We start from the raw sequence: 19888 nt of genomic DNA, 5'->3' as shown, positions 1-19888 counted from the left end.
TCAGCTACCCAAGAGCAGAGGTGGAGGAGACAGAGACAAAGGTAAGGCCAGTTAACGTGAACAGGCTGGATGTAGGAGGGGGCTCCACGCCCACATGCAAACAGCACCACACATCCGGGGAGAGGCAAAACCAGCCAGGAGCAAGCAGCAGGCACTCTGGGGTTGGAGTGAGGGACAGAAATGAAACCCTGTGGCCCTGTGTGATCCAGGTGACTAACAGAACTACATTTACTGGGGGTGCAAGGCTTTCGGGAGTCGATTGAGTTTCTCAGTGCACAGATAGGGTGAATGAATCCAGAGGGAGGAAGGATCTATCCAAGGCCACTTAGCAAATAAACACAAGATTCAGGACTACTCCGGTCTCCTGACCCCCACCCGGGCACTTTCACATGGCCTTTTTTTTTTATCAGTGGCTGGGAAATATTGTGCTGTTTTGCTTGGTCACCACCATAAAGGAGTGTCTGCACCGGTATGACTGGAGCCTCCAAAAGCTGGTGAGGCACAAAAGCTGAGCAAAGGAGACGAAGAGCTAAGGACCCAAGACGTTATAGACAACTGAACAGCAGCCGCCCTCCCACAGAGACTCTCCCCCTTGGCGGTCAGTGACCTGCTGCTTAGTGAGCCCCCACAGACCTCGAAGGTGAGGACCCCGCTCCACCGCAAGCTAGTTCTGAGGCCGGGCACAGAGCTCTCCATTGCTGAGCTCAGTGTTCTCATTTAGTAAAATGGGGATAATCATGTCTGCCTCACGGACGTGTGGTTAAGAGCTGAGTAAAGGAACATATGTCAAAGTCCCTGGCACTTAGCAGGGTTTGGGCCAAGATGAACTAGACTCTTCCCTCCCTTCTTCCTCTGAATCTGGCAGGCCCAGCCTGCCCCGCAGCAACCGTGTCCCTAGGGAGAGATGACTGTGTCTGAGTCCCTCCAGGCCAGGACCACAGACAACCTTGCCAACAAAAGCAATGACTAGAATGGAAGTGAAGCTGGCCCACGTTGGGCAGGTGGAGGGATCAGGATGCGGAGCTCTACTGCAGGCTCCAGGTGGCAGTGCCCACAAGGTCCCAGAGCAGGTGATGGGCATGGCCAGCCCAGAGGCGGGGAGGCAGTGGTTTTATGTGGGACCTGGAATCACTGCCTGATGGGTTGTGGGTGCCTGGCCTCCTGAGGGCATGGTGGCCCATGCCTACCTGCGAGTGCCTGGACCCCCCACGACATGTCAAGGAGCTGGGGAAGGGGTGGGATCTGGCAGCCCAAGCAGACATGGCACAACCACACATACACCCTCAGCAAAACCAGCCTGCTCCCCTTTTCCCCACCAGCTCTGAAAGGCCACCCCGGGAACGCTGCAATCTCCTCTGCAGAGATACAAACACGCACAGCATGAGATTCTGTAAATATGGGTCCAGATCCCATGACCCTGGAGGGAGGGAGGCTCCAGACACTCCCTAGTCTCCGAGTCCAGCTTCTGGGAGATGTGGCCCGAGCTGCGACTGAGGCTGAAGGGCCTCAGGAACAGGCAGATGGCCTTTGCAAGGACAAATAACAGGGCCTTGTGTGAGGATAAAGAAATGCCCTCGATCTAAACCCAAGACTGCTTTTGGGAGGCCACATCTAATCCCAGAACAGAAAGTCTCAAGTATACAGCAAGAAGTTTAGGGAACAGCAAAGCAAATGGCAGCAGGCCCCTACAGCTTCTCAACTCCGGGCAGCGACGCCCAGCCTCAGAAACTGAGACTAACTCGTCAGATTCCAGCAAGAGCACAGGCACTACAAGAGAATGAATGGGTGGGGGATGCCAAACAGGCTGGGGAGAATGACAAGACCCTGAGACACCCCCTCTCTTTCTCATGAAGATAGCCCCAGCCTAACGGCAACTCTGGATCTGTCTCTCCAGATCACGTGTGTGGCTCTGAGGGATTGTAGAGAATGTGGGTGTAGGCCTGCTGGGGGAGTGTCTGGTCCTACCACTCAGACAGATGGGGCCTCTTCAGACTTCACAGAGCTTGCCCCTTCCCAGCAGCTGCCAGGTTAGTTACTCCCCTGCCCCCAGCCCATCCCCCAAGCTGGTCCAGTCTGAGAGAGATTAGGATTCTGCTTTCAAGCACACTCTCTGTCATGTTCAAGATTTCACAAATGCCAAGGAACTTGGCTCCTGTTTTCAAGAAATGTTCAAGTGTATTGGCTCTGGACAATATGCCATAGTTCGCCTGATGTTCCATCCCCCGACACAGGCCCCTGAGATAGAGGCTGCAGAATACTAAGTACTTCCTGGGTTTACATCAAAATAAAGAGGAGAGGTCAGATTTACCTCTCTGCCCACACCGCCCTTGTGTGGCCCTCTCCTCTGGCCTAGCGTGTAGACTGGCTCCATGGTGCTTCTCCAGAAAGGCACCACGGTGTTGCTGTGATACCCATGTGCAATTATTGCCTCCCCTGAGTTAGCAGAGGTTGACACTGTGCTTTCTCGGGCTTTAAATACGAGTCCCCAGTAAGACCTTATTAACCACTTAGCTAATAAGCACTTGTGCCGCTGAGCTTCCATGCAATCCTGACTTGGGGAGCAATTACGGAAGCACGTAGAGGACTATGAGGTTGCTATAGGGTGTTGCCAGAACATGCCTGTGCAGTCTCGAGCCGGCTCAGTTGTTCTACCAGCACAGAACACTGTCCATTCACCTGGCCAGGGGATGAAGGGTGAAGACCCTGGTTTTTTATTATGGGCCAAAAAGGCTCCTTTCTCCCAGTTAAATCCACATCCCCACTCTGTGACTGCGGCTTTCTTCAGAATAGAATGAAAGCTTCCTTAAGGAAATTAGCAGAGTCTTCTACATACCTGTCCCAACCTGATGGAAACCAGCCCAGAATCACCAATGGCCAATACCGAGAGGTGGATGGGTACTTTCTGGAGAGGTCACAAGGAGACCAGGTGATAGAGAACTTATCTCAAGGGGTGGGAGGGGACCCCTCAAAGCCCACCAAAGACCGGTGTGAAGGTGGACATTAGAGTAGGGATCATAGCTTCTTTTCTGTTTCCTGACAGCGGGATGCCTCATTGGCTCCGTGAGAGTGAGGACATGAGCAGCTGGACTTGTGCTAGCTCAGTGCTTCTCGTACTATCAATGGTGAATGGCTACTTTTTTCTTTTTTCTTTTTTTTGTCTCTAATCTCTTGTGGCCTGCTACGTTTGAATACAATAAAAATGAATTACTGGAAATACGATCACATACTTGGATGTGTGGCAATGTCCCATTGCTTTACATGTGTCGAACGCTTACTCTTACTTGCTGTGCTCATTGGGTCACAGGCCAGTACCTGCCTGTGGACCACACTTTAAGTAGCACTGCTCTAGTTAACCAGGAGATTATCAGGCTCTCAGGATCCTGAGAAAGAGATGCTCAACTTGTGGAGAAAGTTCTAGAAAACGCGGCCTGATATTGACCTCGGAGTAAGATCTGGAGGTTTTTAACAACATCCTTGCAGAGCTGCCAAAGAGTCAGTAAAGAATCTGGGCTGCTTCTCAGATGGCACTGGGCTCTCAAGAATACTTGGCAGCTGATGAGTCCAAAGCACTGTCACTAGTACAGCTTCGCATTTCCACATTCTGGGACTTCTTTTCTCCTGTCTCAGATGGCCTTCACTGGGGGAGCTGCTACTTGCTTGGGTTCCCTCCTCTACATGACTAAGAATATCTGGCCCACCCAGGACGAGAGCACTGGCTTCTTTCCCCTGAGTAAACCCAGATTCTAACATGGTGACATAACTGTTCTCACAAGCACCATCACCAGAGGCTAAAGAAGATGGCTCGACCTCCACAGAGAGGCATTCCTGAGGCGATCCTGTCATTCCCAGCCTGGAATATGATGGTGCCTGCCTGGATGTTGGAGCCTTTCTCATTCTGCTTCGAGCTGGCCCATCTCCCCTTTGGTTTGCATTCCCTGATGTAATGACCCTGTCTTCCTCATTCCTGGCACAGAACAGATGCTCTGAATGAATAAAGAAGCAGGCTTCTGGGTCCTTTTGTGTCCAAACAATGGTAATTTCCCACTTTGGGCCTGGAACTCAGCCAAGAATACCACGTGTTCAGGCCATGCTCCTCCACAGAGCTTGGTCACCTGGCCTGCTGTGAGCATCCTGAAGCCCATATGGGTTAGACAGGAGTGAGAGTGGAGCTTTCAAGGGCTCGGGGCTCACCAGAGGGGGAGGTGTCCACAGGCAAGGCTAGAGGACATCTCCTGGGCCTCCCTGGGTGCCTGGGCAAGGACATTCCTCACTGAGGAGTCCGTCCATGAGAAACATCAGAGGACAAGCTGGTGCATCTGAGTCCTCAGCTGTATGGCCAAGGCAAGGGGAAGAAAGGGAAAGGATTGAAATCTCTTCGTCTGAAGGGGTCTGAATATCACATGCTCAGAACCGAGACGTAGGCAGGGTTTTGGGGCTGTGACTGCCCTCTACATCTGTGGCTTCATCCCCTGGTGCCAGGCACTGTACTGATCATATGCATTTAACCTTCATGGCCCTGCAAGATGGGTCTAATAGTCCCCCTTCACAGCTGGGGCAGCTGAGGTTCAGGCAGATTCTAACTCACCTGAGGCCTCACTGTTCCTAAGTGGCTCGGATGGAAATAGGAACCTGAAGGTGACTTCTTTGCATTTAGGAAGATAAGAATCAATCTGCATTTTGGGTAAATGAGCTTTCTTCTAGAATTCTCCTCCACTGAGGAAATAGCACATTTACTGGATACTTCCGGCGTTTTTTTGTTTGTTTGTTTTTGTTTTTTTGACATAGACTAGGTCATTGCATTATTCCAATCACCCTCAGGAGTAGCTGTCATCATCTTCATTCTATAGGTTAGGAAACTAAGGTGCTAAGAGGTCCACTAACTTGTCTAAGGTCACACAGTAATTGGTGCTCTGACTCCAAGTACGACTCCAAGTCCATAACCTTCTCCCTATAGCAACCTGCCTCCCTGAGACATACCACCACTCTGTACTTAAAATCCCTGATGCTAGGATGCACACAGGAGACATCCAAAAATCTGCCTGGCTCTATCCCTGGCACAGAGAAAAAGACAATGAGGTTGGAGGCAGCCTTGAGATCTACCCTGTATTAGAAGAACAAAGGCAGATCGTTCAGCCAAGACTGTCCGGCTTTCCTCTAATATGCAGGTCTCCAGAGTAAATGCTGCAAATCTAGTTTTAAAACAAACATCCCCAAGCGGAGAGAAAGCTCCTTTTGCAATGCACATAGCTCCTCTGACCTGGGAGGACTAAACCACCGCCCCCAGCCCAGTGAGGCCATCCCTTATGCTCAGCTGTGCAAACACTCGGTCGCCACCTTGTTCTTGTGAGAGCTCACCAGCCTTGGCAAATGGCTGGCAGCCATGGCAGAGGCCAAATGAGCAGTGGCCTCCCTTCTTGAAGAAATAAGTTAACTTGGACGAAAGGGGGCTGATACCGCTACAAGTGGCCTTGTTTGATGGGATGGATGAGTCAAATGGTGCTGAGGACATAAGACTGGACGTAATTTCAGAGTCTAAGGTCTTGAAAGACAAGACTCTGGGGTAAGGATCTGGGCCCTAAACGAGAGGGCCTCCGACTCCCTATAACTGTTCAGGCCAAAAACAAACAAACAAACAAACAAACAAGCAAGCAAATAACCAACCCAGCAGGATAATTCTGAATGTTAAGGCGGAAAGCCAATCTGAGAGGGTGGGCAAGTGCAGTCTAAAGGCAGAATCAGTGACCCAAGTTTGTGTCTCTGAGGATAACATATGCTCCTCATGGCAAGTTTGGCCAAGCCTGCTCCCACAAGGAAGTGATTATCCCTGGATCTTCAGACTTGTGGGGTGGGGCACTAGGACAGGCACAGAGACATGCTGCCTGCCAGGAGGTTGTCAAGGACTAAGCATCAATTTCCAAGTGCATTTTCCTTCCTCTGGCTTCCCTGAATTGAGGCGAACTTGGGTCACTGGGCAATGAGAGCAGCCCATAATCTGTTGGGAAGAAGCATTACATCCTAGGCTCTTTCCAGGAAGGAGGCTCCCTGAGCTCCACCAAGACTGAATGAAGTTGCTTGTCACTGGATTGTCACCTACTTTAAGGGGCAGCCAGTTCTCAGAGGAGAACATCACTCTGCAAGATTCTGCATGTGCAAAGTCCAGTGTTCAATCTATGGTGGAGCTGGGTGAGGCGTGGGGTAGTAACACTGGAAATATCATCTCCAAGAAACTTTCCCTCCATCCCTAACTGCCTGCAGTGGCTTCACAGTGAGATCTGGAGGGGTCTGTGGGCGTTAAGTGCAAACTGGGTCCTTTTTACGAATGGAGAAACTAAGGCACAGAGAGGGTAACTGACCTGCCAAATATCCCAGAGTGACCCTTTCTAAGAGCTCTCAAATCATTCCCAGACACACTGTGAATGGCACAACAGGGCAGAAGCTATTAAAATATCCCAATTACACCATCAGCTGATGGCCAAGGTTGGCGTGGCAGATGGGATAAGAAAAAGCAGGGGGCCATCATTCTAGCACAACCTGGGAGAAATAAAGAACAAAGTTGTAGAGGTGGAGGCCAGGAGACCTGGAGTTGGCCATCCCAAAGCCCCGCTCCCCCCACCCATTTGTGGTCCTCCCTGCGCCTGCGTGTGGGCTCTGCATGGACTCAGCCTCTGGAGTCAGGAGCCCTGGGCCCCAGACCCCGCCTGTACCTTTGTTTTCTTTTCTGTGGCTCTGCTCCCGCTCCGTCTACATTTCTGGGAAGAACTCCCTGCTACTTCATTAAAATTACTGCTCTTCTCCCACATGCCAAGGTCCTGCTATCTGCTCTAATATTCCATAGGAAGTATCGTCTTGTCTTCTGACACATTATAATTTACTTCTATGTCATATTATTGTTGGTTATTTTCCACTACTAGGATATACACTTCATCAGGGCAGGAAAGTAACTTCTGTTCATCTCTGCACATCCCAAGAGCCTGAAGTGCCTGACACCGAGCTTTCATCCAACAGATATTGGTTGAATGAATGGATGTTCGCTCATTGGCTTAATGAGTGACGTTGGTTTAAAGGTGCATGAAGAACCCAGGGAAGCAGCCAGGGCTTCGGTGGGGTGTGATGATGATGTGGCCAGGGACATGCTCACTGATGAGAAGTGTCTGTCAGACCCTGGAGACCCCACAGGTACCCACACAGGTTGCCTTTTGCCATCACCTAGAGAACTAATACCTACTAAACCACATCAGGGAACCTGGGAAGTGTGGCGGCTTTTCTCACCCAGCTCTGCCTTCAACTCTGAGAGGACAGTGACTAAGCCAGGTTTATCTTGAAGACGAAAGAAAAGCTGAGGCAAAAGAGGGCCTAACCCGGACCAGCCAGAGAGGGGCTGGGCCAGGGACAAGAAAGGTGTGGGGCCCTACTACTCAGCCAGGAGCATGAGCCACTGCCTGTCTCCCCAGGTGCCCTCACCCCTCTCATCATCCTGTCATGAGTGACGGGGACCTTTTTTCCACAGCAGAAAATACTCCCTAGGGAGGGCAAAAAAGCTATGCTTAAGCATTGGTGACGATGACAAAATGCCGCTCTCCACCCACACAGCTCACTATCATGTGGACTGGGAATCATTGCCTTGTTGGTGAGAAAATGGAGGCCCAGACAGGTGAGGAGACTTAAGGCCAAAAAGCTGGCCGAAGGGGGAGCTGGAACAAGATGCCAGGTTTCTCAGCCTTGGCTATGTTCAGGGGAAATGAAGACAAAGTGTTTGTATTTTTTGACATCACCTCTAGCTGCCCTTCCAGGGATGTGTCACAGCCCCATTGGAAACCTTGCTCCTTTCTTGGAGTTCTTACTTGCACCCTTCTTCAGAGAGAGAGAGAGAGAGAGAGAGAGAGAGAGAGAGAGAGAGAGAGAGAGAGAGAGAGAGAGACAGAGACAGAGAGACAGAGAGACAGAGAGAGAGACAGACAGACAGACAGACAGAGACAGAGACAGAGAGACAGAGAGAAAGAGACAGAGAGAGAAGATGTGTTGGGGCAGATGTGTGTGCGGGGTGGGATTGATGGGGTGGGGACTCCCAGCTACATACCAAGAAGCAACTCCTAATTTTTCACTAATGCAACTCTGGTAGGAGAACATTCAGCACCGTCCACCAAGGTGGGAGCTAAACGGCTTGGTTGCGTTCAGAGCAGGCAGTCTGTGGAGAAGAGACGCCGAACCTACTTCACTGAGCAACCGCTAAAGAAATGGCCTTCACATCCGTTTTTAGGCTCATCAGTTCCAAGGGCCAAGCTTCTCTGGAGGCTGCCCTTCTCCCAGCCGGATGGTGTTCTCAGCATATTAGGTAGAAGAAGGGCAAGTGGAAAACATAAAAAGTGCCCCAGAACCCAAATTTAATAATTGCTCATAGTACATTTTCTTATCAACTTAACCACAGTTAGCTCCACACTTCCTTCCTTCCTTCGAGCCAACCTCTGCGCTGCTGAGAACATCCTTCTAGAACACAGTGCAGATCCTTCAGTGGCTCTTTATAAGAGGATGGAATGAAATCCAGTAACGTGAAAAGAGTGGGCTCACTTTCACACTCATCTCTGTACCACCATAAATACTTTTATTTCCAAACTCAGGTCATACCAACGTTCTGACTTTCTAGCCAAATGTTGGCAATTTCATATGGTAAAAAATTATTTCTAATATGCTGTTTGCCATCTAAACTTTAGTAAGGGAACTGTTCCACCCTCCTCTTTGTTTCTTCTGCATGTGGCATGATGACTGGCATATGCCAGATGCCCAACTAATGCTTCCTGGATGAGCGAGCACTGTTAGATGAGTTTTTGTGTGCCGCCTGTGCCAGTATGTTGCTGGCTCCAACACAAAAACAAAACCAAATCCAAGACTGCTGTAAAGTATCTTACACATTTTCATCTTAGCCAAGCCAAGCTCCAGATGTGTCTGTGCAGGTCAAGCAGAGCAGAACATCTCAGAACATGCGGGGAGTGGGGGAAGCTAATCGTTTAGAAAAACTACCTTTCTGGCAGGAGAAATAGAGTCAACAGTTGATGGAGAGGAAGTGGCAGCTGGATCAGGAGATGGAAGGCAGGAGGGAGAAGACGGAGGATGAGTATGAGACAGGTCTTTAGAGAGTAGTTTATTCTGCACAGAACAGAAACAGAGGAAACTATGATTATCCCTGGGGAAAAGCACAGTGATGCTCGCCTTGGTGATGCGGCCCCATGCCTGTGTATTCAAGGAGGGGAAAGACGTCCAGGCCTGTGCCTCAGGACAAAATAGTAGCCTCTGACTTCGAGGCTGGGCAGGACTGTCTGGCTCCTGGTTCCATTTTCTGCTATAGTTACAACTATTGGAATAGTTACAACTATTCTAACTCCCTTGTCACTCCAAAACAGCTGGAGCAAAACCATGCTGTTCTCGCCTGTGTCTGCCACAGACACCAGCACTAACTATCGAAGTCCTCACTCTGGAGCTTGGTATGAAGCGGCAGCTGCAAGCTTAGGAAAGAAGAATCCTGGGCCACTTTAGGGCAAGCAGGTGGCCCCAACTGGGGCCTCTGTAGCTGCAGACAACTGTGCCAGCTTCACGGAACCTCACGAACTAAATAAATGCAAATCATCCTCCCCATGTCAATGACGCTGAGTAGCAGAGGACACAGGTCTGGAGGAGATTGAGTGAAAGAAGCAGAAGTTTGTTCTAGAGGCCAGGCTTGCCGCAGGCAAGGAGCACCTGACACATACAAGCAGCATGGGACCTCATATCGATTCTTTCATCTCCTTGGAAGCACCACTCTTCTTTTCAGCAAGTTTCTAAGTAAGTAAGTACCTGCCTTGGAGGGGGCTGTGCTTCGTATGCTAAGGGAAAGCCATTTTTCTTGGCTCAATGCTGCCTTTTGGGAAAGCAGTGCACCGGTTATGGCACATGGTTGACTTCCCCATCTGTGTCTCTCTGATCAGGCCATGGGGAGATGCCTCCATCGTGCCCCAAAATGTCATGAGCAACTGTTTTGCTTTCACCTTAAAGGCACTGTAGTGTGATTCTTGCAACCGACCAGCTTTCTCTCTTTTGTATCGACCCTTAAGTTGAGATCCTGTTCAGAAGCCATCTGGCATCTAACAGCATGTGTTTCTGTTCAGTAACATTTTCCTTTGATCTGAGCCTACTTTTCTGCCTTCATTGTCCCTTTGTCCTGATTTATCTACCTATTTTGAATGTTCTCTTTGAGTTTTTTTAGACACTAACTTGCATTCTTTAGTGGCTTGAAACATGAATTGTGCCTCATGCTGTAAAAGCAGGAGGAAGGAGGAAATGAAGCTCCAGAGACGGACTTACAGTTGCCTCACTGGAATGTCAATGTCTGGGTTTCTGGGGGGACGGAAAGCCCCGTTTACCTGCGGGAAGTCCCCATGTCCAAACATGGAGGCAAGGTGAGCCGCTTTCTCCTTAATGTTCTTTTTGTGAAATTCCCTGTTGGCCAAGTTCTGAGCCCTCTTCTGCAGTCAAAGTGAGAAAGGAGAAAGAAAAAAGAGAGAGTGACAGGGACTGGGATGGCTACCTCCAGGGGAGGAGGCGAGAGGCAGTCGGGCAGGCTTGTCTCATTGTCTCACCACACACGGGACTGGACGGGACACAGGGTGTGGACAGCAAGAGAAGGAACCCGCCCTGGGCCAGTGGAGGGAGAGGGGGAATGGAAGGCACCGCAGACTCGGGCGCAGGCAGGGCAAAGGGCGAGGCTTTCACCTGGAGAATCTTCTCCTCCACTAGCTGCAGCCGCCGCAGCACCCCAGAAAGGGCCAGCGCTCCCTGGCAGGCAGGAGGCAGGGCAGCACGGTTTTCTGGGCCCCCCACCTGCAGGTCAGACTTGGCTCTGGCTCTCCAGGGCCGGCTTGGGCACTCTCCACCAGCAGACACTTGATTTAGCTCTCGAAGCACATGCCCTGTCGCAACCACCGAGGGGAACTGGGAGAGAAGGAAAATCAAGCTTCCTTCCCTACTGTGGCCCTTAAATAATCTAACACGAGGAATCCCCATGAGGACCAATGACCACCCGGAGTAAGATTCCAAACTAACCTCAGGCGTTGACATTTTACCACCTGCATCAGAATCACCTGTCATCCTCCTTTTATTTATTTTTAAAAATATTTTCTTTTTAAATTAAGTTTATTCGAGTAAGATTGGTTACTAACACCCTCCTTAATGACATCCTCCTTAATGACAGTCTTGGGCTTTATCCCAGACCCACTGAATCAAAACCAGTACAATCCTGGTTATCAATCCTGACTGCACACTGAGATCACCTAGGGCAACTCTTAAAAAATAACTCAAGACTGGGCCTGACTTCCAGAGATGCTAATTTCATTGGTCTTGGGGTGGGCACCAGATCTCGTTGTTTGTTTTTTTTTCTTTAAATACCTATTTTTAATTGAAAAAATAAATTGCTCCATAGGTAATTCTTACACACACAGACATAACATCACTGCCTTACATCTGCGCTGACCTTGGTCGACCTCCACCACCCAGAAGCAACACAAAGTTTCTCACGCTGATCAGACATCTTTGAATGCTGTGGTTAATAACAGTGATTCTGTTCAAATTCCAAACCCAAGAGGCTAGCTGCAAAGGGCCACAGCTTGCGTCTCTGTCCACCAGACAGGTCCTCGTCTGCTTGGGCACCAGGAGAGATCTGCGCCACATTTCAGCCTTCCCCCTTTAAGGCGTGCAGCCAATCAGCCACCTGAGCCCATTCTACCATCACCGCCACTTTTTCATTCGATTTAGAAATCAGCCTATTTAAGTGGCCTGCAACTAAAGCTAAGTGTTCCAGGGGCATCAGACAAAACAGACCAAAGACCATGTGGTGTGGCCTGTTTTTCCCCAAGCAAATAAAACACCGAGAGCATAGCAGTTGGTCAGTTGATATTCCTGATTGGCTGATGGCATATATTTCAAGATGCTGTATACCTATACGGGTAGTGACCTTAAGTTGTGTCTGCCTTCCTGGAGAATCTACAGTTAGCCCTGAGGTATGCAGAAGGCCATGGAGCCCACCCCTCTGTATCAAATACCCCATCCACTGGAAGGAGCCCTACCTGCCTTTTCAGAGGTGATAGGGTGGGTGTGGGCTCCTCCGGCTTGAGACAGCGTGAGTTAACAGGAGGGTCAGAAGATGAGCACAAGACAGGCTTACCTATCCCTGAGACACGGCGTTCCTGAGAGGAAGGTGAGTCCAGAAAAGCAGCAGCAGGAAACATGAAGAGAAAGGTAAGTCAGACTGAGATACTTGGAGGGAGGAGAGGAAGAGAGGTGGGGAGGGAGAGTTTCAGGTACAGAGAGAGGGCACTGGGCTGAGCCCCTGTGAGCTGGGCTCTGCCAGGAAACCTGAACCCTGGCGCTCCGTCCACGTGGACAGTAAGTCCTGGAGTCTCCTCCTCTGGGAGGCCTTGCTTTTGGCTCAGACCTGGGGCACTGGCAGGCACGGCCACAGCCCATGCCAGGTCAGGGCGGCCAGGCCTGAGTCCTCCTGGAAATGGAAAAAACTCCTGCTCACTAGAGGACGAGGGTGCTACAGTCCTTCTGATGGAAGACAGACCTTGGCAACACTTGGGGGCCCACAAGTGACCAAGCCTCCAGAAGGCGCAATTGAGAAAGAAATTCAGTTATGAGTCTCAGGAAAATGGCCCCCTTATAATAAAACCTGGCTTTCTGGGGAAGGCTAGTTTGTCCCCAAGGGCCATAGTCCACATCAAGCCCAGGAAGATGCCTATGATCACCTCTAAACCAAGAGTCTGTCCTCTTCCTGAGGAGAGCCTAATTCTATCATGTGACAGATGTCCTCCAAAGAAAAATAAAAACCCCTTGTCCCAAGCTTAGGTAGTGTGACAGTGGTATCCCAGAGGAATTCAGGGGAGCAAACTGAACCACACAGCAAACTCCGAGCCAGAGCTCAAGAGAAGTCAGCTCAGTCTGCTGCCTGATACAGCTCTGACTGCCTTCAGCCTCACACGGACTCTGGTCAGACACACAGCCCTGCCAGCCTGACCCAAGAGAATAAAAAGAGGGACACCATGAAGATATTTGGGAAGTTGGCCCCCATTCCTGCAGGCTCACAAGGAACTAAGACCTTTGACTCAGTTTCCCCTTGTATGGACAGACTTCTCACCATGGACTTAGGGATCTCCCAGGTATCCAGCACCTCTAAAGCTCCCTCCAGCTGTACCATCTCATAGATGGCTGCAAACCAAGTCATTGTTGCAAAACAAAACCAAATTAGGGAAGGATTTCTTCTCCAATGCAGAACGAGCATCAACAAACTATGGTCCTTGGGCCAAATCTGCCCTGCTGCCTGTTTTTAGAAATAAAGATTTATTGGAATACAGCCACACACATCGTTTAGGTATTGTCTGTGGCTGCTTTCATGCTACAATAGCAGAGTTCTGAGCAGCTGCGAGAGAGATCAGATGACTCCCAAAGCTTAAACTATTTGCTATCTTGTCCCCTTTAGAAAAGTCTGTTGACTCGTGATCTAGAAGAAGGTTCACTTGAGCTGGGCCTGGCTGGTATACCTGAAATCCATCACCAGCCTGAACATTTCTTCTGGCTTCTCAGTTCTGGTCACCAAGAAGGCAGGTCCAGTGAGCATTTGATGGGACTCACCTGCTTCAGGAGTGAGGGGTTCCGAGAGCTCTCCTCGAACTTGGCCAGCAGCTGACTTGCCATGGACTTGACTTTGTTCTGATTTCCACCTTCTTTACTGCTGCCTCCCTCTTGATTGGAGCCCAAGCTCCGGCTGGAAAAGCCTGAAAGCTGCAAAGGCCAAATCAGTGCATTGATTTTTGGGTCCTGAAACCTAGATATCAGGGATGGGCCTGGTGGCTGAGGTCAGGGGACCAGTTTCCTAAAGAAGAATGTCCTCTGTGGCCTGAGGAAGGAAGGCAGAAGCCCAGTGGAGACAATGCTCTCAGGAGGGGACATATCTTCCCAAAGACAGGCACACCCATGCTTGGGAGCCAGACAGTTAGGGTTTGAATCTTGACTCTTTTATTTCCCAGCCCAGTGACCTGAGCAATTTAACTTCTCTTAAGTTTCCTCATCTGTAAAGTGGGACTATAACACACTTCATGTGGTTGTTGCAAAAATCAAATATAATAATGAAGTGGTATGCAAAATGGTTTTCAAAAATACATCATGTGACTGTCAAGAATTATAGAGTAGAGGGGATGAAAGAAGCAAGAGGGGTGTCAGTCAGGCAAGGCAGACTTTGGGCTCTCTCTTCTGTACCCCACTCTCAACTGCAACCTGTCCTGTTCTTGGTTGCTATCTTTAAAAAAAAATTTTTTAATTTTAAACGAATTTTAGATTTATTGACAAGTTACCGAGATAGCACAGATGGTTCCTGCATACTCTCCTTCACCTGGAGGTAATGTTAACATCTGGAGTAATCATGACGCTTAACATCACTAAGAAATTAACCTAGGCACAATACTATTAACTATAGACTTGATATCAATTACAGCAGTTTTTCCACTAATGGTCTTTTTTGGTTCCAGGGTACATCCAGGATCCTGCACTGCAATTAGCCATCATGTCTCCTTAAGATTCCTCCCATCTGTAAGTTTCTCCATCTTTGTCTTTTATGACCTTGACACGTTTGAAGAGGACTGGTCGGCTATTTTGTACAAAGCCCCTCAATCTGAGTTGTTTTGATGTTTTCTCATGATTAGACCAGGGCTGTTGATTTTGGAGAAGGGTGTCACAGAGGTGAAGTGCTCTTTTCATTGCTTTATATCGGAGTACATGATATCGATGTGACTAATGACTGATGTTGGCTGTGATCATCTGGTTATGTCATTTATACAATGGCATTTATGTAAGATTTCTTTAGCTCTTCTGCTAAATATAAAACTTGGAAAATCACCAGTGTTCACTGAATGCCTATTTCCCTTTACCATGGGATCTCCCATTACCTGTTCCCTAGGCCTCAGAAGTGTAAATGGCACTGTCATGTCAAGCCAGCACTCTGCTTTCTCAAGGAGACAATGAATCTCCCTCAGGAACAGACATTCGCAAGACAAGAAAGATGTGTTCACTTAGAAGAAATTCATGGGAGGCAGCAAGCTATCGTCAATTTGGGGGAAAAAAAAAAAAAAGATCCCTAAGAGTAGCAGCCCCATGGGAAACACTGTATGCATAGCTGCTCTGAAGTGTTGGACAAACACAAACCAGAGTCACTCTTCACTTCAAAGCGGGAAATGTAACTCTGCATAGTAATACAGTCTTGAGTGCAAAGAGGGTGAGTTTACTGGGTGGTCACTGTTTGTTCAAGGCCAAAGGCAGCCAGGACAGCGGATCATGCGGATGGCACTTCCCAGACATTAATGTGCATATGAATCACTCGGGGCTCCTTCAAAAGCAGATTCAGGTTCAGTTGGTCTGGGGTGGGCCCTGAGACTCCCCATTCCTAACCAGTTGCCGAGTGATGCCAATGCTGCTCATTCTCGACCCACACTTTGAATAGCAAGAATCTAGAAAGAATTACTGTTTGGTTAAATCCGACTTGGATGCAAAATAGCAGGCCCAGAAAACAGCCCAGAGACATCTTAGAAGGGGCAGGTGCAATCAGATTTCTTCCCTCACCCCACTCCTCTGCTGCCATCAACAGAAAGAGCACAAACATTCCCTCAAATAAGCCACGGATGAAAGGCGAGAGAAGACTTCCACCTGAGACAAAGTGCATCCAAGGGAAGCTTCTTGGGAGGAGGCTGAAGCGAATCATAGGCACCTCAGGTGAGAGCTAACACCTGTAATGGGGGAAATGCGACAGCTCTCCCACTCTGTTAGAAAGCCTCTGCGTCCTCCTCTCCCCCATCTCCCTATCTGCTGGCTTCTGGCTCACATCAGAGCCAAGAAACAGGGAACCAACATCTCCTGAAGGGATCCCCCAAAGAAGTTCTAGAAAAGGGTCAGACTAGGGTGATTTGAACTCAGTAGATAAAATGAGTTTGTGCACATTTTAAGACATGAACTGAACTCCAGGTTTTTGTGATCAGTGTTTTCCTTTGAGCATCCCAGAAAATGGGGTGAGCAATAGGCAGCTCCCCCGAGGTGGACCAGGTGGCTGTCTTTGTTGTAAAGTTCACTGCTGTGAGAACCAGTGTCCTGACCCCAGTCAAGGCGTCCACAAGAAGCAAGTCACAGACATGAACAACAATGTTATAAAAATATACAGCAATAACACCTCTTCAACCATATAAGATAGAAATCTTCTAAGTCCTATAACTCAGGTGTCACTGTTTTATATAAACTCTCTCACGTGCCTCAATGTCAATTATGACATTCGCCAGTCGGCTAGCTAACACTAGCATCCTATAGTTCACTGACAGTATCTGCGCTTCTTTTCGTGGGACTAGAACGGCTTTTTCAAATGAGGTATATATCTCAGGTCTGTTTAAAGAATTGCCTGGGGACTCAGAAACGAAACTCTGCTAATCAATTTTTCAGTAGTAGCCGGAGATCTGTGCTTGGTTTTCACAAAGTAGCCTGTAATTTTATTCTTTCACCAGAAGGTGGCACTTATGGGCACTAGGACATTGGCCTTAAACCCTGAGAGCTCAGAAAACATAAAAAGTAGAAACATGACTGGTAGAAAAGTGGGACAGTGGCGCCTCTTTACTATTTGCTGTTGATAGTAATTATAGATTGATTAACCTAGGTGCCAGATATCAGCATTTTATATAACGTTTTCTTATTTAATCTTTAAAAATCCTGCCTAGTTTCTTAAGTTTCAAATGTATCATCTGTTTTTTACAGACATGAGCTCCACCCTGGGAGATTCTGTTTCTCAAGGTTTCATAGCTAGTAAGTAGTGGAATGAGGATCAGAACCTGTTTTTCCATTAAGCCAAACCTGGAACTCAGTAGCTCATGAGAGAGGAAGGCAGGAAGGGCCAGCGCTGCTGCCATAGCCAGGCGGGCATGTGGCCACTGGCTGTCAGGCAACGGGCCTGCTTAAACTGACACTGTGTGCACACGAACCTCATCCATGTTGATGAAGCCTTTCCGCCTCCGTTTGTTCATGTCGTTATTCTCTTCGGTTTGGCTGTCCACCTGCAATGGCCAAGAAAGCATGGTGAACTCAGAGCCATCAAGGACTGTGGTTCCTCTAATAGCTCTGAGCCAGCACTGGACATACAGCCCTGCCTACCCAGACAACCGGCAGACATAAAATGCCCTGCCCTGTGAGCAATGTGCTCACTAGAGTTCTGTTCAGATGCAATGGAGGAAGCCTCACTCAACCTGGAGAGCCTCAGGTTCTGTCAGAAAGGGGTGGGAATCACATTCCCAATCATGTGGAAACGTCCGGAAGCACAAAGACTCCTTGTGACAGGGCAGGGATGGGCTCCATTGTCAATGCGACCTCGGGCTCAGGGCAGCCAGGCTTGCTGAAGCCCCTGAGGGTGCTACCTTATGGAGACCACCTTCTACAAGGTGACACTGACTCACCTCGCAGGATTCTTGGGACTCAGAGCAGCTGCCCAAGGATTTGATGGTAAATTACGTCTGCCATTCAGTTACCATTACAGCTACTGGCACAATATTTTATTAACTTCAAAGAAGCATCAGACGTGGTCTGAACATGATGAAGAGTATACAGCTCAGTTTGACCAGGACAATTCTGATTTACTGCTTTTTTCCTCCCTTTCACTCTCAAAAGCATCCTGGTTTTGACAATAAATTACACGTTTGCCCTGCTGATAACCCCTTACAGTCTACTTTCTGCTGTCCAAATGTGGACATTTAAAATCTGGAGAAACTCACACTGCCCAAGCTCACTACATTTCCTCTGCAAGGGCCACCGAAGGGCCACCTCTTGTCAGGCTTGTCTCCAGGGAATGAGAGGGACTGCGCAAACTGAGCTGATGCTGTGGCTGGGATGGGTGTGGAGGCCTGGATTTGGTATCTCCTCTGCACCCTGCAGGGTAAGCCCATTCTTGACACTGGGGCTCCACCCACCACCAGTCTCCAGCTGGGGACTTCTCCAGATGGCCAGCCCCCTGAGGACCACAGAATCATCCCCACCAACTACGTATCCCTTCTGCCGGGAGCCTCCTCACCCTTAGAGGGCCCTCCATTGCAGCCCAGATTAAACCCCAGACTTTATTTCACTTTGGATGCAGTAGGAAGGGCTGCTGGCCACTCTCTCCCCTCAAACCTAGGAATATAAGCCCAATCAGTCCCATACATCCTAAACTTGCCCAACCACAAGAAGATTTTCTTTTTAACTTCCCAGTTGTTCTGGAACAATAAATAATTTTGTAGATTATTATATGATAATATGACAATGATATAACAGTAACAACATCGAAGCCCCTAGCACATGGAAAGCACCTGCTTCTCCAGTTCTTATCCTCCCCATCATCCTTGCTCCCTCCCCATATTCACCAGAACCTTTACTATTTTTAAAGACAATATTAACCATAGTTTAGTCATTGCTACTTGTCTAAAAAGTTGACCCATCCCATGCCCAGGCAGCAAAAATCAACGGATCAAAGGTTCCTGCTTTCCCTTCAACATTTCTCTCAGCTTCCAATAAATCATGATTCTGTGAATGGAAATTATTTCAACCCCAGCTCTTGGGCAAACACCAAGAGAAACAGATGACCTTATTTGCAACAATGTTGGGCCTCAGAGGCACAGGCTGTCTGGGCCTCCAGCTACACAGCCTCTGAATGGCTCGCTGGCCTGCAGAGTGGAGCCTGTGAAAGTACAGGATGTCCTACCCAACAAGAACACTAATCTTAAGGTTTTCTGTTGTTTTTTTTTTCTTTCTACCTTAAATGAGGACTTGGCTTCTCCCTCAAAGAGCAACACATCTCTTTTGCATTCAACAGTCCCGGGCGTGACTGTTCCAACAATAGGAGCTTGTGTAGGTAGGTGAAAGCCAGTATGTTAGCCACAGGCACAGAGAGTACTCCTGGGGGAAGTGTGCTCCATGGTGGTGCCTAAGAAGGCCCCAGATCCTTCACGGAGAATAAAGGAAGTGAGTGGGGGCAACCACAGCTTCTCTGCTTCAGCCTGACTCGCAGGACAATAAAATGCAATCTATATGGAAAGGTTAGCAACACAGATACACAAAGCGTCTCTACTCTTCCTTATGGGTTTTTATCATGGAAGCGCTGATTCTCAACTAAGAGCTAGGTTAACACAAAAAGGGGGAGAAAATGCAACTTGAAGATTTACCTAATTTTTTATCTGTATATCTCTATTATGGGATCCAAAGTTGCCTCAGTACCCTTATCTCCTTGAGCTGTATTTGCTTTACAAATAATTGAGGTACAAAGAGGAAGAAAATACTTATTGTGCCTCGTCAGAGAGAGCATGAGACTAAACCAATAACTGATTTTCTTTTTCACCCTAAGAACACTTTCTTATCATGCTTTCCCAAGGATCTAAAAGATTCTATATACCAAAAGGCATTTATTAAACTGGTGTCTCCTTTAAAAAGACATATCTGCCAATCTGATCATTTATTTGATCAGTACAAGATAACCGTGTTCCCACACAGCCTGACTTAATGTGATTTTAGCCCAAAGCAAACAAACTTTATATTTAGTTAGCTAATGTAACCTAATCCTAAAGAAATTTAGATCTGGGTCATAGGGAGAAATTGGCCATTGCAGGCAATGGCCTGGTTGAGTAGGGGAGCAACCATGAAATTTAGAAAGATGGCCAGTGTCACTAGCAAGAGAGCTGTTCTTCAATGACAGAGCAGTAAGGAGTCATGGGTTCGAGTTCTGGTGCTAATTAGTTCCTGGCTGTGTGAACTTAGGAAAATCACCTAACTTCTCTGACTTGTTTCCTCACCTATAAGATATACTATCAAGCTCAAAATT

The 19888-nt window shown here is 48.4% G+C and overlaps 1 protein-coding gene across 3 annotated transcripts in view; it reads right to left on the bottom strand.

The window, feature by feature from the left end:
- Positions 1–19888, bottom strand: part of MICAL2 (microtubule associated monooxygenase, calponin and LIM domain containing 2) — a 140477-nt gene that overhangs the window by 8009 nt on the left and 112580 nt on the right. For all 3 annotated transcript variants that reach the window (XM_015596557.2, XM_006905644.3, XM_015596566.2), the window contains 2 exons: positions 17031–17102; positions 13654–13803 (listed from right to left, as the gene is read on the bottom strand). In XM_015596557.2, the coding sequence (XP_015452043.1) occupies positions 13654–13803; positions 17031–17102 (222 nt within the window). The remainder of the gene's footprint in view (positions 1–13653; positions 13804–17030; positions 17103–19888) is intronic.

This window comes from Pteropus alecto, unplaced genomic scaffold, assembly GCF_000325575.1.
Source record: "Pteropus alecto unplaced genomic scaffold, ASM32557v1 scaffold461, whole genome shotgun sequence".
NCBI classification, from domain to species: Eukaryota; Metazoa; Chordata; class Mammalia; order Chiroptera; family Pteropodidae; genus Pteropus; species Pteropus alecto.
The sequence above is the reverse complement of the archived record's forward strand: the minus strand, read 5'-3'. Positions and strand labels throughout refer to the sequence as shown.